The 27,909-nt window shown below is 47.5% G+C and overlaps 2 protein-coding genes across 7 annotated transcripts in view; one reads left to right on the plus strand and one right to left on the minus strand.

The window, feature by feature from the left end:
- The first annotated feature begins 640 nt into the window (after positions 1–640).
- cyp51 (cytochrome P450, family 51) lies at positions 641–5,623 on the plus strand. Its single transcript, XM_023811992.2, has 10 exons — positions 641–1,073; positions 1,267–1,365; positions 1,527–1,703; positions 1,920–2,046; positions 2,363–2,537; positions 2,746–2,865; positions 3,459–3,654; positions 3,849–3,944; positions 4,613–4,781; positions 4,872–5,623. The coding sequence occupies exons 1-10, from the start codon at positions 906–908 to the stop codon at positions 5,054–5,056; spliced, it is 1,512 nt and encodes a 503-aa protein (XP_023667760.1). The 5' UTR covers positions 641–905; the 3' UTR covers positions 5,057–5,623.
- Positions 5,624–5,917: 294 nt separating this feature from the next.
- The window catches only part of akap9 (A kinase (PRKA) anchor protein 9), a 58,820-nt gene continuing 36,828 nt past the window's right edge, over positions 5,918–27,909 (minus strand). For 2 of the 6 annotated variants that reach the window (XM_072705620.1, XM_072705616.1), the window contains 31 exons: positions 24,172–24,384; positions 23,588–23,626; positions 21,453–21,685; positions 21,151–21,270; positions 20,222–20,398; positions 19,903–20,007; positions 19,567–19,719; positions 19,248–19,334; positions 17,950–18,975; positions 17,609–17,755; positions 17,175–17,219; positions 16,902–17,033; positions 16,713–16,757; positions 15,236–15,868; positions 15,084–15,144; positions 14,646–14,782; positions 13,986–14,177; positions 13,219–13,398; positions 12,917–13,076; positions 12,376–12,562; positions 12,133–12,283; positions 11,426–12,037; positions 9,239–9,453; positions 8,856–8,964; positions 8,442–8,621; positions 8,157–8,357; positions 7,635–7,867; positions 7,450–7,544; positions 7,255–7,360; positions 7,025–7,155; positions 5,918–6,452 (listed from right to left, as the gene is read on the minus strand). In XM_072705620.1, the coding sequence (XP_072561721.1) occupies positions 6,412–6,452; positions 7,025–7,155; positions 7,255–7,360; positions 7,450–7,544; positions 7,635–7,867; positions 8,157–8,357; positions 8,442–8,621; positions 8,856–8,964; positions 9,239–9,453; positions 11,426–12,037; positions 12,133–12,283; positions 12,376–12,562; positions 12,917–13,076; positions 13,219–13,398; positions 13,986–14,177; positions 14,646–14,782; positions 15,084–15,144; positions 15,236–15,868; positions 16,713–16,757; positions 16,902–17,033; positions 17,175–17,219; positions 17,609–17,755; positions 17,950–18,975; positions 19,248–19,334; positions 19,567–19,719; positions 19,903–20,007; positions 20,222–20,398; positions 21,151–21,270; positions 21,453–21,685; positions 23,588–23,626; positions 24,172–24,384 (6,146 nt within the window). In that variant the 3' untranslated portion in view covers positions 5,918–6,411. The remainder of the gene's footprint in view (positions 6,453–7,024; positions 7,156–7,254; positions 7,361–7,449; positions 7,545–7,634; positions 7,868–8,156; positions 8,358–8,441; positions 8,622–8,855; positions 8,965–9,238; positions 9,454–11,425; positions 12,038–12,132; positions 12,284–12,375; positions 12,563–12,916; positions 13,077–13,218; positions 13,399–13,985; positions 14,178–14,645; positions 14,783–15,083; positions 15,145–15,235; positions 15,869–16,712; positions 16,758–16,901; positions 17,034–17,174; positions 17,220–17,608; positions 17,756–17,949; positions 18,976–19,247; positions 19,335–19,566; positions 19,720–19,902; positions 20,008–20,221; positions 20,399–21,150; positions 21,271–21,452; positions 21,686–23,587; positions 23,627–24,171; positions 24,385–27,909) is intronic. The other 4 variants (XM_072705618.1, XM_072705617.1, XM_072705619.1 and 1 more) reach the window with 4 other exon arrangements.

Raw genomic sequence — 27,909 nt, forward strand, 5'->3', positions numbered from 1 at the left:
AAGTATCTATTTGCATGCGGGGAAGTCGAAAATGAAACTGCAAACTGGAGTAAAGAGGTGCTTTCCGGTTCCTTCTCACACTCCTAGGCTAATTAGCGTCTTTAGGTCGCTCCTAATGCATAAAAAGGGAAGCTATACAGATGACCGTTCATTCAGATTGAACCATTAACGTAACATGAGGCTATAACGACCACAAACATTTTTCCACTTCACACATCGTCCATTTAAGAAAAGCACCACTTTAGGGGAAGACGCTGTACGCCTTTGAAATATAAGAATCCTTATAGATCGCAAAGTCTGAAAAAGTTTAATTCACATATCAGGTACGGAGCCACGTATACAGTGAAAATACGGGTTTGAATCCCCCTCGAAATAAATTTCTGGTTGCAGCTCTGTGCGATATAGAATGTTGCAATTCAGTACCTTTCACACTTTAATACCATGGAGATAACCGATGTATTATATCTGGCCAATGCAATGCGCTCCGTGGTAGGCAGTTCGAGTGGAGAAGCCATGACATCATATAGTCAGAGATCAGTTCAGGGTGCGATAGCGAATCAGGTGGCCGTATTCCCAACACGGAACGTGGAACTATTTGATAGACACTGATGATTAGCCAATAAATTGCGCAGAAGGCGGGGCAAACGAATGTTCAGGTAAACAGAAACTGCGCACCGATTCTTCTACCTTCTGTGAATGGATGATTGACAAAGATGCAGGACGGATTCGCTTTGCAGGTTTAATTCCCGTAACTCATACCGTAGCTGGAAAGTGTTTTTTTTTTTTTTTGGAAATTAGGATAACAGCCAGGCTGAATAAAAATAATTTTATTACATTGCCAGAATTGCTATATTCTGTTATAAGCTGAGAGCTTTCCTGGTAGGAAGCCAACGAGGGACGTGAATATGGCAATTCATATATTTGAAGCTGGTAGCTCTTTAATAGAAAATACAGTCGGAAAGATGGACAGCAACCTAACGTCGATGGTTCTTGTAACGTCAGCGTTCGTTCTCAGTCTGGGTTATTTCTCCAAACTGATATTCAAACAGTTTCAGTCGTGCGACAAGGACGTGGTAAGTTGTAAACCAATATGCACGTCAATGTAAAATATTTATTGTTTCATCCTATGTATGTAGTTAGGAATACTGCAAAACAATCAGTGTTTTTATTGCATAATTGCAGAACTGGAGAAGCACAATCTAAATGTTTGCTTGTTAATATGTCAGAATATGTTTTTATTTTAATTTAGCATATTTTATATTTTAGAAATGCCCTCCAGTCATTCCATCCAGTATTCCCTTCCTGGGTCACGCTATAGCTTTTGGAAAAAGTCCTATAGAGTTTCTTGAAAATGCCTATGAGAAGGTAAGAGTGTGTTTATATATCTATATACGCATAATAAAATCGTATTGTTATTAATTCACTATCAACCATTGTGACTAATACTGAATGAACACTTGTGTTAAACTTATAATGCAGAAATAGCAATACTTTCCTTTCCTGAAATATATTTTTTTTTTTGTAAGTATGGCCCTGTGTTCAGTTTCACCATGGTGGGAAAGACTTTCACCTACCTCGTGGGCAGCGATGCAGCCACCCTCATGTTCAACAGCAAGAATGAGGACCTTAATGCTGAAGATGTCTATTCTCGACTCACAACGCCAGTGTTTGGGAAAGGAGTGGCGTACGATGTCCCAAACCCTGTAAGAAAAATATGTGCGTGTCAGTAAATGGGGAAACACTAATTTTAATGGTTCGGGACACCCTTTCTACAGAAAGTCACCATCATATTCTGACGTTTTATTTTCCAGATAATGTATTGATCACCGCTTTCTTGTCTTGGAGCAATTGCCATTACGGCTCATCCATGACATGCATATTTCCAACTTTCTTTAAAAGTGCAATATTTGTTCTTTCAGGTCTTCCTGGAGCAGAAGAAAATGCTGAAGACGGGCTTAAATATCGCACAGTTTAAAAAACATGTGAAAATAATCGAAGAAGAGACCATGGAATACTTTACGCGCTGGGGAGACAGCGGAGAGAGAAGTAAGTTTTCCAAAAAAACTTCCCGTTTCAACCGCCCGGTTATAAAGAAAAACACTCGAGGTTTAGATGAGAGAACGGCTTCTGATTGCCGTTAGTATATGAGTGTCCTGCAATGGGCTGGGCTTCACTGAAGTGTACCCACCTTTTCTGAGGTATGGTCCACATCACCATGACCCTAAATGAATAAGCAACTTGATTGCATATTGAACTACTCTTCCATTGCTATTTCATGAATGACATCTTGTAAAATGATAGGGGTGTATTTCTAAACCAGATGTCAGCTCCTAGGTCCAATCTTTACCCTCACCTCTGCTAGATCTGTTTGAGGCCCTTTCGGAACTGATCATCCTGACGGCCAGCAACTGTCTCCACGGGAAGGAGATCCGTGCCATGCTGGATGAGAAGGTGGCCCAACTCTACGCAGACCTGGATGGGGGCTTCAGCCACGCTGCTTGGCTCCTTCCCAGCTGGCTGCCCTTGCCCAGCTTCAGGTGACACGCGAGACTCAGACCAACCACTCAAGAGAAGAAAACGAATACACGATAAACAGTAACACAATCCTTTATGTGAAATTGTGTTGTGCCTCATGTCATCAAGAATAAAGCCTCGCCCTGCTTATTACATAATTAATACACCTGCTCCTTGCGAAACAGGCCTTCATTAATTCATCCTTTGTTTCCTGTTGATACTAATGAAAAGGCAAAGGGACAAAGCACATGTCGAGATCAAGAACATATTCTTCAGGGTCATTCAGAAGAGGAGAGCGTCCCTAGAGAAAGAGGATGACATCCTGCAGACTCTCATGGATGCTACCTACAAGTAAGACTATAGCTGCTGTAGCACTTATTGTACCGAGTACCTACATCCCAAATTATGGGTAATGCAGAGGCTCTTACAAGACCTACAAAAATACTTAAAAATATTTAGAGATCTTTACATGATTGGCCAATAAATTTGATATCTGTCAATGTGAATGTAAATTACGTAAATACTATTTCTTGTAGTCATACTAGTCTTATTTTCCTAAGTAACAAACATCCTAATTCAAATTATTTGGTGAACAAAAAAATGCTTGAACTATATTATAATACATTTACAATATACAGTGTATATATTTACACTGTAGCGACTGAAACAGCTCATGTACCTGGCCCTGCCGTGACACTGTGCATGAACATGCATTTCTTTTTGTCTTTGCATTCTGCTTTTATGCAAAGCAACATACATTTATTGAGATAGCATGGTCAGACTCGCTGGAGCAATTTGGGGTTAAGGGCCTTGAAGGATCTGATGCAAAAATCAGTCGGCCGACAATGGGATTTGAACCGACAACCTTCTGATCACAAGCACTGACCCACTAAGCTAGACGGCAGCCCCTTGGCTGCAGCATAACCGCCTGTTACTTTCCTCAGGGACGGGCGGCCCCTGAACGACAGCGAGATTGTGGGCATGCTGATCGGGCTCCTCCTGGCAGGCCAGCACACGTCCTCCACCACCAGCGCCTGGCTGGGCTTCTTTCTGGCAGGGAACAGAGCTCTGCAGGAGCGCTGCTATGCGGAGCAGAGGACTGTGTGCGGCGACGACCTGCCCCCTCTTCAATATGATCAGGTCAGCTTCTTTCTGGACTTTGTAGAGACTGGATTTGCCCCCTTTTTGATGGTGCTTCATTTACAGAATGTTGCTAGTTTGAGTCCCAGGAGGGGCCCTGCATAGACCCAGAGTAAAAGATCTAATTTCTGGGGATTCTGGGTAAGTCAGCAGTCAGCTGGATTTAAACGGGCTGTTTTCTTGCCATTGAGCAGCTGAAGGACTTGACTCTTCTGGACCGCTGTTTGAAAGAAACCCTGCGCCTCAGACCCCCAATAATGACCATGATGAGGATGGCAAGGTCCTACCAGGTATGAGCTCACAGGGCCACGCTTCAAGAATAATGTACTGCATCTGAAGTGATTACGGGCATCACAGTAACTCAGTGCAAAGCGTTGTTCCCTCACATCTCCAGGTTAGGGGTTTGAGTGCAGCCTGTGCCGTGTTTGTGGATCAAGTGCGCGCGTTCTCCCCTGTGCTGCACGCGGCGCGCGCGCGTTCTCCCCTGTGCTGCACGCGGCGCGCGCGCGTTCTCCCCTGTGCTGCACGCGGCGCGCGCGCGTTCTCCCCTGTGCTGCACGCGGCGCGCGCGCGTTCTCCCCTGTGCTGCACGCGGCGCGCGCGCGTTCTCCCCTGTGCTGCACGCGGCGCGCGCGCGTTCTCCCCTGTGCTGCACGCGGCGCGCGCGCGTTCTCCCCTGTGCTGCACGCGGCGCGCGCGCGTTCTCCCCTGTGCTGCACGCGGCGTGCGCGCATTCTCCCCTGTGCTGCACAGGTATGTTTTGAGTACTCGGGGTTCTTTTTCTCCTGTCCAGGGTTTACCACTTTGTTCTGTGGTAGCTAGAATAGGCTGCAGGTGACCCTGACCAGGATAAGCAGCTAGAACATCAATTGATGATTGATACTTACCCCTGAAATGCACTCGCTCCAGCTGATAGCCCCGCTGTTGTGTTTAAGCTTCAGGGCATGTGCTTTTACAGACAGCTGCCGGCTACACCATCCCTGCTGGGCACCAGGTGTGTGTGTCACCCACAGTGAACCATCGCCTGAAGGACACCTGGACTGACAGGATGGAGTTCAATCCTGACCGCTACCTACATGAGAACCCAGCAGCTGGAGAAAAGTTTGCCTACATACCATTTGGGGCTGGTAAGCTTTTACTATGACATCTCAAAGTCAGCCGTGATGTTACGGCCATCTGTGCCAGGCTGACATCGTTCTCCTTTGTTAATGTATCAGGTCGCCATCGTTGCATCGGGGAGAATTTCGCCTATGTTCAGATCAAGACCATTTGGTCAACGTTGTTGCGTTTGTACAACTTCGAGCTGGTCAACGGCAACTTCCCCACGGTGAACTACACAACGATGATCCACACTCCCAACCAGCCAATCATCAGATACAAACGGCGGCAAGAAAAAGACTGAGTTCATGTCACGTCTGAGATTCTCAGCAATGGAAATGTGGCCTTTATCTCACTGTGGTTATAAGAAATATTTCTGCCTGTACACTTATCAAATGGAGCAGATATCTGTGGGAAAAATGAATGAAAAAGCAGAAATTAGAGTATAAGTAGGCTATGTCGAGTGCTGCTTTTATTATAATTTGCATGAAAATGTTACCCTTTTGCTCATTGCAAAAAGATAATATTTTTAATGCATCTCATCATTAAATAACCAGTGTCATTTTAACGTGACTTCAGACTTCTGAATGCAAGACATTAAACATGATTAATTACCAATTCACGCATTAAATGCATTAACCAGAAGATGTGATTCTCTAGGATTAAGGGAACCGCTGAAGGAGCTTTTCATGCGACATGTCCCAGTGCAGTGGTATTCACTGGGCGTCAGGTCAGTGCAATCTGCAAGGTCAGGCTTTTCTTAGTGGCAGGGAAAACCTCACAGCAATGTCTAACAATATGCTTTAAGTGTCTGTATGCCAGTGAACGGGCGGATTCAAATGTGCCAAATAAAAGACCGGTCTTATGGAAAGGGTGGTAGTGTGAGGCCCAAGGGGATAAAGCACTTAACTGTGAGGTATATCTGGGGGTGGGTGGGTGGGTGGGTAGGTAGGTAGGTAGGTAGGTAGGTAGGAAGGATTTTAGGAGATGACTGTTGCAAAAATGTAACACTGTTCTGAAAATTAGCATTACTCATTCAGCTATGACATAATGAAATAATATTGATTAATAATTATTATAAAATAATTACATTAAAAACGACAAAACAACAAAAAAAGACTGATAAGTCCATAATCCAAAAAGAAAATGTATATATAAAACTACATTTTCAAATGTTATAATAATCTTTATTTTCATTTTTGACAAAATACCCTTAAAATTCAAAGCTCCTACTGTGCCTTTACAAAAATATGTCTACAAATTTCTTCTGTCCTGTCCGTCACACCGCTACAATAGTAACAAGCATAAAGCATTAAAACCTGCAGTAGTCTTCTCACAAAAGCAGGCATACCCCATCTTCTCTCTCACCCACACAAAAACAGTACAAACAGTATAAATTAATTGTTTTAAATTACCATTCCACAAATATACACTTAAGAGCTTGATTGTATTTATGCACAACAAATACGCAGACTAATTTACACAGAAGCCGATTCTTCTTTTGTTGAAGCTGGGCAGGATAAAAAAAAAAGCCCAAGACAATGTCACACGAGATGGTTTTGGTCCCACAGATACACACGCGGTAAGAACGAAACACAGCAGCTCATCAGCAAGAAAGGCAACTGAATTCTCATGCCAGCTTTAGTGTGGAGAAGTGACTCATCTGCGTATCCCGAAGTGCAACTGAGCGCATGAAGAACCTGTGGGTGGACAGTGGGGGAGACGACATTAACTGCAGGGCACACAAACAAGCGCATGTATTAAATAACAACCCAAGCGTGGTCTGAGGCATAAATGACTGCTTATAGATGCAAACACGTTACATTATATACAATTCAGTCAGCACAAGGCACACTTTGCAAAAACAAGCCAAAATTATTATGTAACATATACCCATCATGATTCAAATGTTCTGCCAAGCATCGTGTGCAAGCCGTATACCTATATTTCAAGCACAAACTCTTTTGAGTGGTATATTTATTTTCTCTAAAATGGTCTTCAGGGTTCCCCAGATGGTCCACGTGCAGGGAGCTGGGAGGGAGCAAAAATGTGGACCATCTAAGGCTCCCTGAGGACTGGGTTGGGAAACACCGATTTAAAACAAACCCGAAGTCTTATATATTATACAATCAATACTGCTAATCTTCATTGATGGTGCCAGTGACCATTGGGCTGACGGTATGATCACACACAGACAGCATAATGAGTGTGTCTGGTGTGCAGGCATGAGCACGTGCAGGGGTGACGACACGCTCCCCGCCATCGCGCCTACCGGACTGCACGCTGCCCAGTCTCCTCTGCAAGGCCTCCAGGCGGGAGATGTAGTCCGTCAGCGCCCTGTCCGGGTCGTAGTTCTGCAGGTGGGAGCAGGCCAGGGTGCCGGCATCGGTCACAGTGTGGAACCTAGACGTGCAGATAACCGGGGGGGGGGGGAGGTGAAGGCCTTCATCCTCTTTGGGGGGAACGGATGGCTAATCTCGGCAGCCCATGGGGGGGCCTGACCTGGGAGACTCTGGTCCGGTGCGTCCGCGGCTGGTTCCCCTGCGCTCTCCGCAGACTTCAAGCCCTCCGGCATGGAGGAAAGGGGAATCGATTCTAACCTCGCTTCCTGAGACAGGACAGCGGTACTCGGTTACTCTCTCCCGGACAGAGAAACCTCTCTCAGCCTCAGATTTATGCGATTTCCAGCTGCTTTACCTGCAATCTGAGCCAAGCCGTTCCTGTTGACGCTGGACGAGGAGCTGGACCCCGACCCGGTGGCTCTCTGCCATCTTCTCACCAGGAACCTCATCCTGCGAGAGCACAGATGAGGAGATGCCTGAGGCACCGCGAAGCCGGCCTGCTGGGCGTTTAGGAGCGAGCCCTACTTTAAGTTTGGTTACCTGGTGAGCGCGATGGAGACGCGCACGGCGGACCGGAAGCGGGTGAAGCCCCTCCGACGCTGGGATATGGCCTCCAGGCCGGAGTGCAGTGGCCGGCCCCCCATCCGCGCGATCAGGGACAGAGTGGCCTCCTCACATTCCTGGAAGCCACCCAGCAACAGCAGCAAATATTTCTTCTGATAGATCAGAGCCTTCCGGAAACTCTCGGCACGGAGGTACTTTCCGTAGATCCTCTGAGGAAGAAAATAAGAGTAAAATGAGGAGCCGGTAAACCCTCAGGCATTGAAAAGGATGTGAGATTGTAGCAATCAAAAAAAAAAAAAGTTGTGCTTTTGATATCATTTCCGTATGTATGTCACAGTTACTCAGCAAGGGAATGTGACCAGCAGTGCCTTTTCTAGCATAGTTTACCACAGTAAATCAGCAGCCAATAAGGAAGTCAAATACTGTGAGACAAAACAGTGGTTGGTAAGAGTTCCATAGTACTGAATGAAACGTGTGACAGTGTAATGCCGCGAGGACCTTTAGGGCGGCGGTGTCGGCCTCGGGGCCTGCCACGTCTCGGAGGGAATCGGTGCGGATTTCGGCCCTCAGCCGGGACACCTCTGCCTCTGCCTGCCGCAGGGATTTCTGCAGCCGGTTCCTCTCCCGCGCCCACGCCTCACGCTCTGAAGACAGCAGCGCGCTCAGGGCGGCCTGGTCGTCCATAGCTCTCCGGGACGTCTGCGGGAGAGGGGACGCCGGTTTTACACAGAGCCAATAGATCCATCGTGTTTACCGTTGGACTGACATGAGCGACGCCCATACCTGCTCCCCCATGCCCAGGCATCTCTGTCGGTGCACCCTCTGCTCCTCCTCCAGACGCAGCAGGGAGTTTCGGAGGTCGTTCTTCTCCTCGGTGAGCCGGCTGACGAAGCCGGTGAGCTCAGCGTTCTGCCTCAGTAGGCGCTCTGTCAGCGAGCTGGACGGACCACTGGCCATCGCGCTCTGCTCTCGACGGGAGGGCGGGACATGCATTATCTGAGACACACTCTACAGTCTGACTTACCATCATCATCATCAATAAGTACAACCATTATCTGTATGAAAATCTATAGTTTTATCCCATTCAACTCCTCCCATTATAAACTGGTCTTTAACCACCCTGCCACCTGCTGTCCTACAGGTGAATAAATTCCCCTACCATCTTCAAAGGACCTTGAAAATGCAGCGGAGCCTCACCTCTGGGACAGGAGGGATGGCAGGTAGTTGTTGCACCAGCGAGATCACATTCTGAACGCTTCCCTGGAGCCACACCAGTGCCTTGCTGTCCACCTCGTCGACAGGCATCCTTGGAGGAAACAGCTCTGTCAACCCTGGTGCAGTGGACCTACTGTACCACTAGGTGGCTCTATACCCACCACAGTTAGCAGCATGGAACTACAGTATAATGATAGATTAGTATTATTGATTTCATGGTCATCTAATTTGGGGCATTACAATAGAGTCAATAAAAAGCAATTAATTGTTAATAAGTGACGTTACTGACAGTTATTCTTAGCCCAGATTTATTTTGGCAGTGACGTTACCAGTCGTCATTTGCCAAAGCATCCTTGCCCACGCACCTGTTCACCATGCTCCTGATCTTGGTCGCGATGAGCTGCAGTCTGTTCACAATAGCGGCCACATGCTGGGATTCTGCAGGAGTAGCGCCCCCTGCTGGAGCCTCTGGAGAGCCAGTGCCGGAATCCGCCGTCAGCACGTCTGACACCTTCTGCCTGAGCACCCAGTCTCTGGTCCTGTCGCTGGGCTGGCTCTCCCCTTTCCACGGGTCCTCCTGCTGTGGAGGATGAGGAACATATGTGGTTCTAGACCACGAACCAGACTCCAAAAGGACCACGATGATGACCTGCATAGCCCAGCTGCCTGGTCTGTCTAAGCTTCAGGAGGGACGTTCCACACACACGCTCCTGAAAATGTCTTCCCAACCCTGTAGATCTCAGCATGTTCACTTAACTCATGTCTGCTCATTAGGTTGGTCCTTAAGTATGCATCAAAAATAAAACTGCAAGATTACTTAGGTCTCACCCTCTAATACTGTCATGGGCAACAAAAGAAGTGTTTCTGCAAAGTTTGAGTGATATTGGTGCCTATTTAGGGGTTGCTCAAGCAGAACAAAGTTATGGTTAATACTGAAATTCTAAGTAAAGGTGAAATATAGATCTATTAAACATCATTTTAACCTGTTTTTACATAACTTAACAGTACAACAGTTTTTATGAATATGAAGCAGTGCTCACAAATAGTGAATTTATTGTCAGTTACTGACAATTTGTCAAAATTAGTGAAAATGTGCGCTACGGCTCTTAACATCATTCACTTTCCATTCCACCAACTGTTTCCATTCAACTGAACACAGTATTTCTAAAGACAACGAAACAAACTTGGAAACTATTAAATACTGCTGAGAATCTTGCAAGTCATCGAGTCCGTAATCCGCATCAATATAGTTTTGCAGTCAGTTGTTGTAAAGCTTATGTTTAGAACAGTCAGGCAATCGTTTGCGATGCTATTTCACGACCTGCAACAGGTATTGTTTTTTGACTTTCTTTGTCAGTATGGCATTGAACTCCTCAGCGAGTGAAACTGCCCGTTCAGCTGTGTTATTTGCAACACAAATGTTATGTACAACATTCAAGCAATGCTGACAATCTGTGTTTTCACTCCATAAGGCTACATCAAGCTCCAGGAAGCGAACAGGCAGTTGCAGATGCTGAGAGAATGACAGTGTTTGTTTGGTAACAAAGCCCTCAGTTTTCATGTTAGTGCACTTTTTCAGGTTGACTTGGATTCGTTTTGCAGGTTCATCATCTCCTTCCTTTTCATTTATGTTTTTAAACGTTGCTCGTTTTGACTCAAAACTCAGAAAGCCAGCCCAATGAGTTCCTCACTGAGGTACCACAGGTGTCCCGCCATCTTGCTGCCGGCTACCTTTGACAGAGCTGGATTCACCGAGTCGTATGTAATTAGCTGCTGAAGAAACAACAGGTCGTTGTTCGGTGCACATGGTGTAATGGGGCAGGTATACCAAGCTGTGGTGTACAGTCGTACGATAAAAATGCATATATCTCGGAGTACCTTCTCCTCACGAGCAGTCAGGCTGAATTGAGTTCGGAATAACCAGATTTTGATGGAGTTTATGGCCCTTGCCATCCAACGTGCTTGATGCATTGCACCAGGAGCCATGAACTTCACACCACGTGGTGGAGTAACTCACCAGTTCACGATAGTATTCACAAGGCTGAGATGTCTGAAGCTGGTTGAGTACAAATGTTGTGATTCTGTTCTTAACATCTGCTACAGCAATGAAGCTGCCGCATGTGCAATCTCCACTTTCATCTACCTTCCACTTCTGAGCATAGCCACACAAAGCAGGTTATACCAGTGTGCCATAGGCGAGATTCACACTTTCAACTTAAAATCTTCAAATTTTCAAGGTGTTTGAGGAACCTCTAAATTTGTTCAAAAATTGTGCAGTAAATTTTTAAAAACAGTTCTTGATGTCAAAGAACAAAACTATGAGGTCAGAGCAAGAAATTTCAGAAGTGGATTTTTAAGGATCACCTCATGTCAATAGGAGTTTAGACTCCAGTACTGACCACTGGATTAAACTCATATGAACACTTTACATTTATATAGTATAATAGAACATTCTTCAGGACAATAATTCCAGAACAACAGTTGGCTCATCTGCAAACACAGCCTGGTCCATCAGTGACATTCTATCCCTGGATAAAGGGATTATGACTTACGGTCGAGGCGATGGGCCACGGTGTCTCCTTGGGGTCTCCAGCCTCCGCATGCCGTGCAGAAGCCTGCAGCTCCTCCACCTTGTTCTCCAGACGGTTCTTCTCCTGCTGCAGCTGCAGGACCAGCCTCTGCAGCTCCTTCACCTTGGCCTGCAGGACCTTCAGCTGGGCCTCCTGCTCCTGCTGAGTGTTGATCCTGTTCGCCCGCTCATCCTCTTCCCTCTGCAACTCGGCCTGCGACGCCTCCAGCTTGTACCTCTCCACCTCCTCCACCAGGTGCACCAGCCGGCCATGCTTCTCCTCCAGCTGCACCTGCAGTGCCTCCAGGAGGGCTCCAGTGGACTGGGCTCCCTCCTCAGCCTCGGGATCCCCTGCACCGCGCTGCTGCCGCGTTTCCCGTTCCCGCTCCAGGGCGCCAGCGAGCTCCAGGGCCCGGGCCCGTGCCGACTCCAGCTGCACCCGGAGCTCGGACGCTCGGCTCTGCACGCGGGACAGCTGGGCCCGGCCGGTGTCCACGTCCCGCTGGAGCTGGGCCGTCAGCCCCTGCTGCTGCTTCAGGCTCTCGCTCAGCTGGGCTACCCGGCTCTGCTGCTCCTCCAGAGCGAGCCTCAGGTCCTACATACAGCAGCACGGAGCCGATCAGCCAACACGGCCCCAACATTTACTGAGACCCATGGGCTGCTTTTCATCTCCCCGATCCGACGCCTCACCTCCAGCTCCTCCTGCTCTTGCTTCTCATTTTTGTCCCGCTTGCACTTCTCTTTCTCAAACGCCCACTGAAGCTCCCTCGACTTCCTCTGCTCACTCGCCAGAGCCTCGGTCAACCTGTCCACCTCAGCCACCTTCTCTGTGACTTCGCTCCTGCGCCGGGAGAGACGGACGGGGCAGAGGCTCTTTCAGTTGTTCCCTTCTACGGCACCCAGCCAGGACCGCATCACCGCGAGGTAGCATACCTGAGGGACTCCAGAGCCTTCAGGTACTTGTGCTGTGCCTTCAAGGTGGTTTCCAGCTCCAGTTTGGTCTGGGCCAGCTCGCCCTTCAGTTCGTCCAGCACCATCCTGTCTGCGGGGAGCCCACGGAGGTCCTGAGATGCACCGGCCCCACTTGGGGTCCCTTGGCCTTCTTGCCTGTCCCGTTCACCTAAACATGTACAGATGTGTCATTCCATTACCTTGATGATTCGCTAAGTTCTTCCAGCGGTACAGCCAATAACAGAAGCAAGGTGGCTCAGAGGTTAAGAACACAACCAGAAGGTTGCCAGTTCAAATCCCAAGATGCCTAAGATAATGATAATCAACCTGAACTGCTCCAGTAAGACTTCCAGCCAGACAAATAAATACTTGGTGGGAAGCATCAGCTATGCATGCATTCTGGTGGTTGGTGAGGGTCTCCATAAACTCCTACTGCTGAATAAGGATCTCCTCACTCATACACCATATCTTGACCATATTAAAACCAGCAGAAGCAGTACAGAGCACATGTGCACATGTCTACCTGGGCTGGGACTCTGAGCAGGCCGCAGTACAGAGATCTTTATCTGGCCAGGCTCCTGCTGGACTAGCTGCATCTGGGAACGGAGCTGCTGGACCTCCATAAGCAGGCTGCGTCTCTCCGCACCCCGCAGGATCTCCACCGCCTCCCTGTGCTGGGCCTCCTGCCACAACGCAAACAGTTAACGAGTTGACTAATCTGACTGAACGAGGTTCTCAAAATCTCGCAAATTCAAAGTGTCCTGTGGAGGTTTTTCATGTCCTCGGCACCGCTGACATGTCCTGAGGACCCTGAGGCTGCCTCACCTGCTCCGATAGGCGGCGCTCCAGCTGGTTGAGATGAACGACCACGTCACTGGTGTCCAACTGCTCCAGCCGTGCATAGAGGGCGCTCTTGAGCACACCGCGCTCGCTCACCAAGACCTGCTGCACTGCCCTCAGGAGCTCCGCCCGCCAGTCCGTGGCACCCTCTCCTGACTGGCCAGACTGATGAAACACATATACACTTATATTCATGACTTTGTGGGGACCATCCATTAATGTCTTTAGGCGCTTTCACACCGGCAGAACCAATTGTAGTTCCACGTAGATGATTCCAGAGCTTTTTTAGGACCTACTTCAGACTAGGTACTTTTCGTTCGAATACGTACTACTGAGGAGACGCTCCAGCAATAGCTTGCTGATTGGTTACCACAAGTATTGCCACTAACTTGGAAGAGCAAAAACTGGAGTAGATGAAATTATTTTGGTACTCAATAACTAATAACTAAGAAAACAACTTGTTCATCCTCCAATGTTTTGGCGTGGCATCACATTGTGAGAGCATTTGGTCCCCACAATGTAATGCACACACACACAGTGTGTATGAAAGACCAGAGCTCCCAAACACAGGCGAACTTATTAGTAATTGCATAAATTCAGGTGGGATGTCATGGTCAAAACAAGTCGAGTGAAGGAAAAGTCAAATTGAAGCGCAATCTAACCTTACTGATGCACTGTCTATCAACATCTGTGGATGCTTCACCATGAACGCCAGCTGAGATGACCTTTCTGTAGTGGCATTGACTGTATACCTGTTCATCTCTGGAGGCCTGCATTCTGGAAATGAGGGCCTTCAGGGAATTGATGGACGCCAGCAGGGCCTCTCGCTCCCTCAGCCATCCTTGGGGCCTCGGCGGGGTGGCCGGCTGCTCCCCCTCCAGCAGGGGTAGCTCGGACAGGGACAGCACCTGCATGCCCTCCTGGTGCACCTCTCTCAGCAGGCTCTGTAAAACAGCAGGTCGCAAGTTCACCAGAAGAAAGCAGCATGCGATAAACCAGCAGTGCGAGCACATCGATGTTCCTATAGAGGGGATGGCAGCAAAATAGTTTAAAAAAAAAAAAACTGCAGCATCTGTTAAATCTGCAAGTCACGGGATCTGAACCCACAACCTACCGGACAGAGGCACAGGACCTAAACTGCAGGGTGAGACATTGTCTGTATGAGTCACCCAAACTGCCTTATTTTTTAAAACTCCAGCACACACCCGATTCCACCCACAGGGTTGCACGTCCACTGCAAACACTTCTGCAGGTTCACTGGTTCTATACTATCCAATAAAACAACAGCACAAGACAGTTTGTGTTCCTTGGGCCTCCTTGAAACTTGATCCCCACACGATGCCATATTTTACAAGCAATGACACTATCTGCAACATAACCTGAATGGAAGACGAGTAAAGTTTTCACCGCACCTTAATCCTGTCAGGCAAGATCTCCATGGAACCCTGCCCAGTCCCATTGTCCCTCCTGCCCCCTTCTGGAGTGCTTCTGAACTCCTGGTTAAGGCTCGAGACGTCACAAGTGTGCTGGCTCCAGTCCGAGCCGCTTTCTGTGGGCAGAAGGTGTGGACAATTCCCACGCAGGGGATAAATACTAGAGCACTCCAACAGGGATCACTTACAATGGGCATATGCATTCTTGCATTGAAGCTACCTCCAGTGGTGGATGGTTCTGGTCGAGAGAGCAAAAATCTAGACCATTGTTTTGTTTGAACCAACCAGTTGAGTACTCTGTGACTGTGACTCTTTATGTTCAACTGGTAGGTTCAAACAAAATCTTGGTCTGGATTTGTATTCTCTGGACCTGGATTACCCAACTCTGGCCAGTTTACATTTTAAAGGGCCGCTTACCGCTGGTGTATTCATCTCTGCTCTGTGAGAGGACGGGCTGCTCTGGCCGAGATGAGACAGACTTGAAGAGAGCAATAAAGAGGGTAAGGTAAGGTTCTAATGAGCCGACAGTCAGAAGTAGGCCAACAGCGGAAGCCCATGGGGCAGCTTACCTCAGCGGTCCTCAGCTTCTCGATGACGACCTTCAGAGTCTGGCACTCCTGCTGCAGCATCTGGGCCTCGGCCTTCAGTGCTTCACTCTCGGAGATGTGCCTGGCTTCCATGTCCATGATCTCGGCCGCGTGCAGCTCCTGCATCTGCCCGATCCGCTCATCGTATTCGCTGATGACCTCCGCGATCTCCTCCGAAGCGTCGGGTCCTGGCGTGGCCAGATCCGCCTGCGCCCCAGCATCCATAAAGACCAGCCGCTCCGTCTGGACGCCGCCGCTTGAGACGGAAGGCCTGTCAGTCTGGGACATGGAGTTCTTCCTCACGGGGGACGGCATCTCTTCCGGGGAGGAAGCTTGGGTCTCCTCTACGGCTTTGAGTTTCCCCCCTTTCTCCTCCTTTTGGGAAGACGGCTCCTCCTGGGTCCTGGCCAAAGCGGCCCCCACTTGCTGGAGCTCCTCTTGAAGCTTGGCCAGGGAGGCGTCTCTGAGCTGAAGTTCCTCTCTCAGTTTGTCACTCCTCTCCCGGTAGGTGTTCAGCTCCTCTTTGGCGGCTGCGGCTTCCTCTCGGACCTCCTGCAGCTCCTTCAGAAGCTCTGACTTAGCAGTGGAGGCCTCCTTTCTCTCTATATCAGACACCTGAATGAAAGTTACAAAAAAATGAAAAAGTTCACTAAGGCACTAGAACACCTAATAAGAAATTCTCAACTCATACCCGAGTTTGGAGGTACACACTGAACAAAACAGCCACGCTTTGCTTTAAATTCTCTGACCAGGTGCATTCAGGTGACGGCTATAACTGCCAATTACGGTAATTTCCTCTCAAAAATATGCACTCAAGCCAACAGACATCTCTCTACTGCCCATAGTGTGTAATCGTGTGTGTCTGTCTGCTCTGTGACGGACTGGCATCTGGGTCTGGGGCGTCGCCCTGCCTCGTGCCCGGTGCTTCCTGGGAGGGTCTCCCAGCTCCTCGACTGGCACATACTTAAATAACAGGTTTGAAACCCCCTCCAGATCAGGCACGTACAGTAAGACTGAGTTTGGATCCCCTTTGAAATTTGCTCCCACCCCCCAGTTGGTGAAATGGATGGATGGATGGATATGCAATCACTGTACAACGGGGGAGGAGACAAGGTAATGAATGATTTTTAAGGCCTGAGAGAGTGGTCACTGATTGTGCATGTGCCTTTGAATGCTGCATGAGTGGGGGGGGGGGGGGGGGGGGGGCAGGTGTGCTGCTTCGAGCCATCCCGAAGCAGTCCACCACCTAAACAGAACCAGCCAACTCAACATAACCACTAGGGGCAGTAGAGTCACCATGTAGCAGCGTCCCAGTGGAGCACATTCCACACCCTGCTGCTTCCTACAAACCGAGTCTGTCCTGAGGGCGAATGGTGTTGCACTGCAATATCAGAACACCATCCTCATGCTTTGTACACCAAGTGTTTCAGCAGAAATAGAAACTGGTGAAGCCATTTACCCTCTGGAGATCTTCTCTGAGGCCAGCAATAGCCATCTCTCTCTCCTAAAGAAATAAAGATTTCAAGCAATCACTATTTTTAAATATTATAGAACCTGATATACAGATAAACAGCATAGGTAAGAACTGATTTGCTGCCCTCTAGTGGAGTGTTTGCTACAGGAAGAGTTATCGGAAGTCTAGGGATACCTCCATCTCCTTCTGTAGCTGCTCACTCCGCTCTCTGTAGGCACTCAGCTCCTCTTTGGTGACAGCAGCTTCCCGGCGAACCTCGTGCAGCTCCTGGAGCAGTTCTGACTCCTTGGACACGCCATCGCACTTCTGCGCCAGAGAGGGGCGACGGAGAGCAGCGTGTCACGAGATGTACATATTTTTAACAGATCATTGGGTTTGTTAAATATCACTATGATTTGACTACCAAAACCTGAGTGGGAAGGTTACAATGGGATGCTTGTCTCTCACCTTTTGAAGGTCCTCTTGAAGCTGAGATATAGTTAATTCTTTAACCTAAAACATACGAGTGATTATTCAGAACATCAGTTTTATACTTAGACATAAAATGCTTCAGTATTGCTAATGAACTCAAGAATGTATTAAGATTAAGACTTAGAATCAGACACCAAAACAACCAAAACACAGTGACCAATGTACTGATTGCACAATGTATTAATTGCTTTAACAGATGTCACACTGAAGGCGGTTTATTGCATTCTTTTATTTGCATATTGAAAGTTTAAGACTCGCCTCTCGGCACCATATGAAACCTGAGGACTGGCGATCTAGTCCTTGAAAAACATACCCAAGATGCCGGCTGCACCAGTAGGGCGGCATTTTTTCCCTCATAATTGCAGTGGCCTCTGCCCTTCCCTTCATGTGCCACACATCTTGTGACGTACCTGTAACTCCTTCTCCAGCCTCTCGCTCTGCTCCCTGTACGTTCTCAGTTCTTCTCTGATGGCAGCAGCTTCCTGTCGTTCCTCCTGCATCTCCAGGAGCAGCCCCGAGTCGGTGGCGGGGTCCTCCTCACCGAGACTGCTGGACTCCTGAAACAGGAGCGTGCGATGGTGATCATAATGGTGAAACAGCAAGTGGCCTTATACACAGTTGGAATAGTTCACTGGACCACAACATGGTGAAAACTAGAATAATTTAATTAGTGACCCAGAAAAAAATGTAACTTCCAGCAAAGTAGCATGACCGTGAATGTGCTGAATTAGTAGGAATGCGATGCACGTACTGTGCTTAGTGGTGGTGATTTTCGGTGGATGGATTTTGCGGTCATCTGGTTGAGGAGGTTCATTAGTACTGCCAGTCTCTTCTCATACTCCACTACCTCCTCCTCTGAACTGAACAGGAGGTGCTTCTGTAGCTCCTGATCCTTCTGAATCTCACGCAAGCATTCCTCAAGGTCCTTCAGCTTCTCCGCAAGACGTACCACTTTCGCTACCGGTGTCCGTCTGCCTTCTCTGACCTCTTCAGGGGTTTCTGGGATTGAAGATGGGCCTTCAAAGGCATCTTTCCCTGCCTCACGTGGGCAAAACTCCAGAAGACCCACTGCTTCAGAAGTCTGACCACACAGCTCTTTGGTTAGCTGGGCCTGGCTCACCAGCAGACCGGCCATCTTGTCCCTGAGTTTGTCTTCCAGGCTGGAGATCTTGAGCTGAAGTGCAGCAGCCTCAGCCTGGGCCTGCTCCACCCGCAACCTACAGTCAGTAAGTTCAGAGTCTTTCTCCTCCACACAGGCTTCCAGCTCCTCCACCCGTTTCGTCAGATCGGCCACTTTGGAGCTCGCGCTCTGCTCTAAGGCCTGAATCTGCGCCTGCATGACGACGGCCACAGCGGTCTTCTCCTGCAACGCCTCCTCCAGCTCCTCCACATGTGACCTTTCGTTCTCCTTGGCGCTCAACACATCCAGCTTCTCTTCTTCTAGACCTCTGCATTTCTCCAGCAGCGAGTTGTGATTCGCCTTCAGTGTGTTCAGTTCTTGAGTAGTCTCATCTATTTTCTGCTTCATCTCATCAAACTCTTCCTTGCTAAAACTGATTTCTTCCCTGGTGGCACCGCTCAGGTCCTCAGTGTCCGGGAGATATTCCTCAGAGCTTTTGTGCTCGATCTTCAAAAGCTCCTGCTGCAGCTTCTCAATGACGTCATGGAGTTGATCGACCTCAAGTTCATTGTTCCTTCTCAGGTGCTCCTGCTCACTCTTCAAACACTCAACCTGCGCTTCCAGCTCTCTCAATAACTCATTCTTCTCTTCAATCATCTACAACAGACATCGAATATCATAATTAATATCAAGACCTCCGTTCTTGCCGATTTCATGCTCATGGCTCGTACAAGTGAGCTTCACATTTCCTCGTATTTAGTTTGCTTAAAACAAAAGGGTCAGATTTAACTTCAAACTTGAAAAAGCATATTCAAGGAAGGAGCTCACTTGACTGGCCAACAAACATTCACCATCACTGAAAAATATATATGCGTCAACAGGCCAACCAAGGGGTTGATGTTTACACACATATATTTGCATGATGTTACCTTGTTATTGGGTGCAGTTCCCATTTTCTGAAGCATAGAGAGCTGCTGATTTAGAAGGGCTATCTGCCTGTCCTTCTCTTCCAAGACCTTAGAGAAGTTGGAGATCATAATACATTGGTCCTCAACAGAAACATCTTAATTCCCAGTGGACCTGGAATACAGCCGCCCAAAGGAGCACACAGTGCATGACACTGGCTGCAAAGACCTTTATTCACAACCACAACGGAGATGGAAGCTGAGCACCGACGAGAATCGAGCGTCCAGGTCACCGTGAAGGGGACCTTGTGGCAGAGTGGAGCTGGGGGAGGGGATACTTTACCTTAAGCAGGCCACTCTTGTGCTCCAGGTCCTCCTGCTGGGTTTTCAGCTCCTTCCTCTGGATCTCCAGTTGCATTTGAAGCTGCTGGACCTCCTCGCTCTTGTTCTCCAGCTCCTCCCTGAACTGCTCTAACTGCTCCTCCAGGTTACTTATCTACAAGGGGTTCAGATTCAGATATCAGGACAAAGACCTCACCTGCCAGCAGTGTCTTCCACAGTAGAGAACACAAGTGACTAAATGCTGCTGAAGTGTGAATATTATTTTAATAACATGTCACCAATAAAAATAACAAGTGAGAAGCTAATTTTGGAAAAAATAAATAAAAAAAAATGGTACCTCCTTCTCCTTTCTGTCTAAAGCCTCCCTTTCTGTCTGCAGCTGGGCCTCCAGGCTTGAGTCATCAGTCTTCTGCATGAGGATCATCTGCCTCTGGTCCTCCCCCTGAATGACATCACATGACCAAAACCATTACCAGGAGAATGTGGCCGGCGTGACCTTTGTCGCTCAGCCGCGGGCACCGTGCGACCGCGCTCTCACATCTTTACTCGGAGGGGGGGGATCTGCCGCAGAAAGGGTTGTTAAGATTCATGTGGCGCGGTGCCTGCGTCTAACGGGGCGGGGGGGGGGGCAGACTGCATGGACGGCGGGGGCCCACCTTCCGCGGCGACTCTGCGCTAGCGAGCAGAGCCTGCTCCAGCTCCCGCACGCGCCCCTCCAGCTTCTCGATCTCCTCGTTCCGCTCCTGGATGTCCCTCTGCAGCTGCTCGGAGCCCAGCAGCAGCTCGCTGCACCAATCAGATTTCTCCTTCAGCTGGGTGGTCAGCTGATCCACCTGCCGCATGACATAACACAGCACGCATCTCATTAAGGCTGTGAGAGCACAGGGTGAGAATGGGAGCAGCCATGTAGCTAGAGTGCGTACAGTAGAAACAAATATCTTAATCACAACACTTCTACTTCACGGCAGAAGCAGACGGAATAGTTATGTCAGGCTTGGCCAAGGCTACTACTTTAATTATACCAGTGGTTCTCAATTCTGTTCCTGGTGCCCTCCTGCCACAATCTTTTCATTCCAACCCTACCTCAGTCAGGCTTATATGGTCCTTAATATGCTGATAATGAATATGGCAGGCCGAACGCAGCAAGGGTTGGAATGAAAACATTCTGGTAGCGGATTGGGAGCCACTGAATTATACTAAAAGCGTTGCTCTTGGGATATCGGAGTTTCCCAGAATCTGGATCCCGGTGTATTTTTAGCATGGCTCGCCATCCAAAACAAGGAAATGGCCCACTCTAATCTCTGAAAGTGCCAAAATAACTAAGAGATATGTTCATTATCTATATCGAAAGTTTAGTTAAAAATATGTACTACAAAGGCAGACAGTGGAGAGCCAGGTCAACAGATCTGGTCAGACTGGTTTGGGCTCTATTTGCAGTACATACTCTCCACCCTGGATTGTTTAAACTATATCTGGTCTCACAGGCTCTTAAAAAATGCCCGATCCCATAACATGAGCAGCTCATATAGTCGCCACGTAGACCACAAGGTGTTGGGTCACGTGATCTCGGTAGGGGGGTCTGTACCTCTCGGGTTCGCTCGTCATTGCTGGACTGCTGCTTCACGGTGTTCTTCAGCTGCACTTCTAACTTGGTGATTTCCTGCTGGAAAACATCTCGCTCGTGCTCCCGGTCGACGGCCTGCTCCTGTACATCGGAGAGAGGGTGTGGGCATGTATCAATACACTGATTCATGAAGGCTTTAGCTTGAAACTTGCAGGGGAAGTTTCAGTCAGGTACAATGACAGCAATTTATTTCATTCCTGTCACGTTAAAAAAAAGTAAATAGATGGATAAAGGAAAATCATGGAGAAAAACGTGGTTCTTACATCCAGGAACTTCCTGTTGTTTTCCAGCTGTTTCTCCAGGGCCTGGATCTGCTGCCTCAGGTCGCTGCTCTCGGCCCGGTGATCCTCCTCCAGCTCGATGGCCTTGTTGACCTGCTCCTCCACCTCCATCTCCAGACACTTCACCTGCTTCTGGAGGTCACTGTTGTCCTTCTCGGCCTGTAGCTGCACCTCCACCTTCTCCTTCATTAGTTTTTCAGTCTCCTCCAGCAGACCTATGATGAGGTCGACAGGCCTTTAGATTCTGCTCCGGGTGCTGGGGGTCACCATCGAAAGATTGTTTATTGGATTATAAACTGGGGGGGATTTCAGGAACAGAGCAGATGCAGGCTGCATAAAAATGCTGGTGTTTTCGACAGACCATATCTTTGATAAGTATACAGCAAACAAAGCGCAGTCTTAAGTCACTGCTTAATTACTTTACATTATAGCTATAAGATCATACCTATAGAATATAAGCTGATTTTATGATTAAAAGTATCTTTAGTGAAAATGGCCTGTGTATGTAGAGCTTCTGTAGCTGAACAGTACGGGGCAGTAAGCAGCCAAAACATCATCTCATTTCCTGATCCCAAGTCGTAAACGGGACAAATACCTCTCCCAGGGCCTGATCCCAATTAGAGCCCCCCCGGCGCATTCAATTATCACCACCATAGCACCAGTCCACACTGTTATTCCACGATGAGAACCCATTGGGATTAGTAAAACAAAACAAAACAAAACAAAAAAACAAACAAAGGGGTAAGAGAGTGAAGAGACAGAATGAGCACGAAACAGCCGCGGATGATGCGGAGGGCCCGACTTTCCACGCTCTTGTGCCGTTTATGCTCACGCGCCACGCAGGGGTCTGCAGGGGAAAGGCACGGCGGTCGCTGAAGCGTAGCACCACTGACTTTGGGAGTAACAAAAAAAACTGCTAGCTGGGCTACAAGGTCAATCATATTAACGTAATGTAATTTGCTATACTGGGAGAGTGCAAGCATTAGGCTGATTACTCAAGTGGGCCATTTTCCAGTGAGTCCCCTGTTTCACATGTAAGCTCATTGTTTTGGAAACGCCCTACAGCATCACTGGTCTATCCATCAAACCCACTATCATTAACCCCTTCGGTAATCTTTAGGCTTTAGGGTAACCCACAGCCCAACCTGGGAAATACAGAACAGGGGTGTACCCCAGCCTGGGATAATCCGTCACTGGAGAATGGATTTGTTTCTAGTGGGTCTGTGTATTTGGGGACGGTCACCAATTCACCAATTGGACGGACACCAATTATATTGGGAGCTGAGATGAAATCGGCTTGCTTATATATGCTTGGGCAAGAAAGCCTATGCAACGTTTAAAAGCAAAATGACAATTCTAACTGAAGGCTTCTTGTAAAACAAACTATGCAAAATAAATGTATTCCCTCATGCATCACTCAAGAAGAGATGTTACTAAGAAACAAACCTTCTGAAAAATCAGTGAGAGAATCTGGTTATTTTTCTCCCACTGTAAACAGGCTGAGTGTTAAACTCGAAAAACAGCAGATACGCTATGATCTGTCACTAAATGTTTATTTGTAAAAATGAAACTCGGAGTCAATGACTATTTCCCCTGCAAGTCCCAGTTTGCTCATGTGGCCTGCAGCCTAATCTCTGACTCTTGTAGCACGGCGATGAAAATCGAGCCCACATAGTCCATGCCCCATGCCTCGGGTGGGGGGGAGGGAAGGGGGGTGGGATTATCCCAAATTGAGCAATCATCTTCTTGGAAAGTCATTAGAAAGCTGTGACAGGAACTGAAAGGCAGGGAGGTGGAGAGCTGAAGAGTCAGGGCTACGTTTGAATCTTTCAGTAGAGGTGGAGAGAGATGATTGCCAATTAGGGCAATGGATTTTCCAATTCCCATTTTAAATCATGCTCAGAATGAAAAGATTTTAATGACCTTGTGACATACTGCCATAACAAGTACAAGGTAGTTAAATTAAAGCTGAAGCAGCCATCAGTGAGGGTGAGCTGAGCCCAGTGCAAGCAAGCTCCAAGCTTCCAGCAAGGCCGTCTCTGGGTCACGTGTCCAGCGATCGATCAGATTAGACATTAAGTGCACAGATAGGCTGGCCATGCTTTACGTGAACACACCTGCTTCAGGGGCTGCATCAACTGCAGCTTCAACTAGGCCTAGGAGGATAAAAAAGCACAACATGCTGTCATTACAAGAAGGAGAGAGAGTGAGGAAAACAAAAAAAAAAAAGAGGGTTCGACAGGTCACGGACTCGGCCTGAAGGTGGGTGAGGCGTGGTGGTGAAGGAAAGGTCAGGCCAGAGTGGAAGTCAGGTTCTGCATCCTGCAACAGCTCCTTGGAGAACTTACCAGTATCCGTGCCTGGTGCGTACGGTTCATTTACCAGTTTATTATGAAAGTCCCTGAAATATGAAACTGGCTGAAATGTAGAATTTCCGTAATTGCCAAACTTTCTTTGCGTAGGTTGCCATATTGTCAACAAGCCCAGCGTGTTTATAAAAAAAAAAAAAAAAAACACCTTCAAAAACAACTTGCGAAGTTTATATAGTCAAAAATACATATTTGTGGATTTGTGCCTATTACGGAGATAAAAACAAACTAAGCTAATAATACCAAACGAGTAACTTTTAAGAGAACTTTTAACAAGAACCGATTTTCTCAGATGATGGGAGTTGTTGCCAGGGTAACGGCGGCGTACGTACAGAGCTCGCGGGGCCCCGCCACGCCACGCATGGCCCCCTGCTGCCTGGCCAGCAGCTCCCGCTCTTGCTCCATCTGCTGCCGCTCCTGTTCCAGCTCCTGCAGGCGGCTGCCCGTCACACGCAGCTCCTGTTCCAGGTGCAGCTGCAGCTCCTCCTTCTCCCGCAGTCGGGCCTCCGAAGTGGTGCGCTCGTCCGTGTAGCCGTCGATCAGGCCTGAACGCACGCGCACAACCACACGTGAAGCTCTGAACGGGAAGGTCACGTTTGCTCATTCTTAACTCACAAACACCTAGGGCTACGACGACTGATCGATAATGTCGATAGTAATCTCTATTAAAAACAGTGGACAACGAATTTTGTCATCGACTGGTTGCATTTTTGCATATGCAAATTGTGTATGACATCATCACCTAGCAATGTTAATGTTAACCTTAGTTCATACTGCATTTCTCTGTAGACACAGACGGTTGCGGCTGGTGAATCAATGAAATTCCACCAGACCAGCAGCGGGCAAATGCATTACAACAACACAAAACACAAGCAGTGTAGTGAAATGGGTAAACTTATAGGAAGAGTTTGAAAATTGTTATTAGGTTTGGGTGGTACTATGGTACTACCGTATTTTGAAATCATGGCGATAAAATAAGCTGCCCCCCCAACTCTGTAAATATTGTAAAGATTTCAAAATCCGCGAATGTATTGCTTTTGAAAATACCCCCAAAATAACTGTCAAAATACCATTTACTGTGCTATAAAGTACAATAAATGGCAAATTTAATCTTGCAGGGACAGAGGCTCTTAGTTTCTATGCTACTTTGTCACTTTAAATAGAGATTCTCTACACTATGTGACTATTTAAAATAAAGTATTTGCACTTTTGTTTAAACCCTGTGTTTTGGCACAACTGCTCTATTAGTTGATTGCTTAATCAGATGATTAATCGATGATCAAAATCATTTTTGCAGCCCTACATACATGCACCAGTTCATACTGTGGTAGGGATGACAATCATCCATAATTCTCTGCAGTATATTTCAGAAATAAAAGATACCAAAACAATGCTGGTAGTTTTCTGCTAAACAAAACAAAACAAAAAAAAAGGTTTTGCATTGAAAAAGGTGGACACTGAAATGTGAACATTTGTGAGAGTCTCACAATGTCATTTAGAGGGCAGGTCTCACTCAAGTGACAGCACGAAAGATCTCGACTAGTCTAGACTAATCAAACAATCCTATCCTTCGAATATCAGATGCTAATTATACCCAACAGGCCAAATCTTGCTATAAACCAAAGCACAGAGAGATTAACACTGACACTGAACAGAATTATGCTGAGCCTGGGCTATTGCAGCAAGAGCTGGCAGACCGACCCTGGCCTCAGGGTAATATTTCAGTGGTTCACATAGTTGGTTTGTATCCTGTCTGGCACACACTTCAGGTACAGAAACTACAAGGTGCTTAACAACCGCCATCTTACACCACTGTCCACTACGAAGCCCTGACAAATGCCGCACACTAGGGCTGTAATGGTACACGTACACAGTTTGGTACACCATTTTTGGTTTTGTACAATAAAACAAATGAATACAGAGCGCAGATGTACAGCACAGAAAACTTTAACCTAATTGCGGCTCTGACTTGGTTTTGGCTAGTGCCAGAAAGCTGAAAGATCCTCCCACATCACTTAGGTCAGTTGTTTGGGACCAGGAATTACCAGGAAATTCACGTCAGGTTTAAAAATAATCATGGATACAGAGAATTTTATCACTACAGATACGTGACCATATTGAGTAGTAGTTCATTATGACTGTTATATGTTTATATATAATTTTTCAATTTTACACATTTATTTTTAAATTGCGAAAATAAGTGTTTCTTAAGGTTTTGTCAACAGATGCGTTGCCTTTGTTCTACACCCAATTGTGTTTGCAGTTTTAATAATAATTTCAAAACAAATTCTCTTTTCCCTGCTGTACCAAAATTGCATCAAACCATGAACGCAAAACCGAGGTTTGTACCAAACCTGCTCTACCCACACGGCTACCTTGCCAATCTCTGCTGGTCAGATTCCAAAGACTTCCAAAGCAGAGGTTACTATGTAGGGATGGGCAGAGACCATACTTGGACGGCAGGGGGAGGGGGGGGGGTGAACGGAGATTATTCCAAAATTGCAGTCATGTGACACCGTTGTGAGAAAGAAAGTGACGCCAAATCGAATCAAAATTACACTGGTCACCTGGAAACACAGAGGCAGAAACCTTGTGTGGTCAATGAATCAATATGCATGAATGTTTTATGACTTAAATATGTCAAAAAGTATTTTAAATCTTTCTGAAGATGTTACACAATCATCTGAGCTCAAGATGACCCAACTGGGATTTTTAACTATCATCATGGCTGCAATATATTTTCCATTAGCATCTCTGCTAATGACTTAACCCTAACTGCTTAAGATGAATTCAATCTTCGTAATACCCTTTTTACCTCCTCAGATATGCCCTAACATACCTCGCATCACACCAGAAGCAAATGGTCGTCCAGTCCATAATTCTCATTGGGCAGGCTAAGGCAGGCCAGTAAAGTTCTACCTATGTATGTTTGATTGAACGGGAAGATGAATACCAACTCAACTCTTCAAATTCCCCGCCAACAAATTCTTCAGAAACTGAAGACAAGCAGAGGAGGTCATAAAATAGACTACAGATCATATAAGCAGCTTCTGCCAGATGGTCCTGTGACATACCGTAACACAACAGCGCCGCATGTGAAGGAAGTTTCTGTGCGGCGCTACAAAAGCCAAAGTGGGCATACTGGTCGAACAGCAAAAAACCGCTTACTGTGATAAACTGAAGCAAACAAGCGGGCTTGGATTTGGAAATAAACACAACCAATTCAGGTCAATATGTGGCTAAGGTCATGCGACCGGCGATACAGCAGTTTCGTAATCACGACTGATCTATAAAAAACAAGCAACCGTTCAATTACAATTAATCCTCTGCCGTCTGCTTCACCATTCACTTATTAAAAGTCGTGCTGGTGTGAGTCCACGCTAGCTGGAGCGACGGCCGCAGAGGAGATGGGGGCATCGCTGCCCCCCGCAGGCCGAATCTGTGCACCTGCTTCTTCAACGGACGTGTGGCTTGCCTCCGGAACTCTGAAGTAACAAGGAGGCCAATTCATATATCACTGGGGGCATTTCAGAGCCCAGTGTGAAGGCTCTGCAGGCAGGAACCAGAAAGCTGAGGGTATTCAGTGTTTGCACACGATGCTCTCTGCGCTAAATGTCAGCAAACCCCGGGTTGGACACCCTGCCACGTGTGAGGACGGTATTTACGCACCGTCATCCTCCTTAAGCCGGAACACAAACCGAAAACAGCACAAACATAATGATATTTGTGGAGGATTACGCCACACCCAAGAGCAGGCCTGTCAGGACATCTGCCCCAGTGAATTATCACCCCAGCCCTGGACGAGGCAGAGGTGGGGGCTGGGGTGGAGCAAAACCCTTCATAAAAATACCTCAGCTTGGAAGGCAGACGGCCAGAAGCATTCAAGCCTTCAGTGAGGGTAGGTCACTTGTTAAAAACCTAAACACCACCATGAACACCTCAGGTCTTAGAGTCTCTACATCCCTTTGTGAAAGTGTGATCTTCTGCCAAGCTTGATCCATACTATTCAGACTATTTACAAGGGGCAACACTCAAGAAGCAGAGGTGCTGTTGACTTTGGGGAACAAAGA

This window comes from Paramormyrops kingsleyae, chromosome 23, assembly GCF_048594095.1.
Source record: "Paramormyrops kingsleyae isolate MSU_618 chromosome 23, PKINGS_0.4, whole genome shotgun sequence".
Classification (NCBI taxonomy): Eukaryota; Metazoa; Chordata; class Actinopteri; order Osteoglossiformes; family Mormyridae; genus Paramormyrops; species Paramormyrops kingsleyae.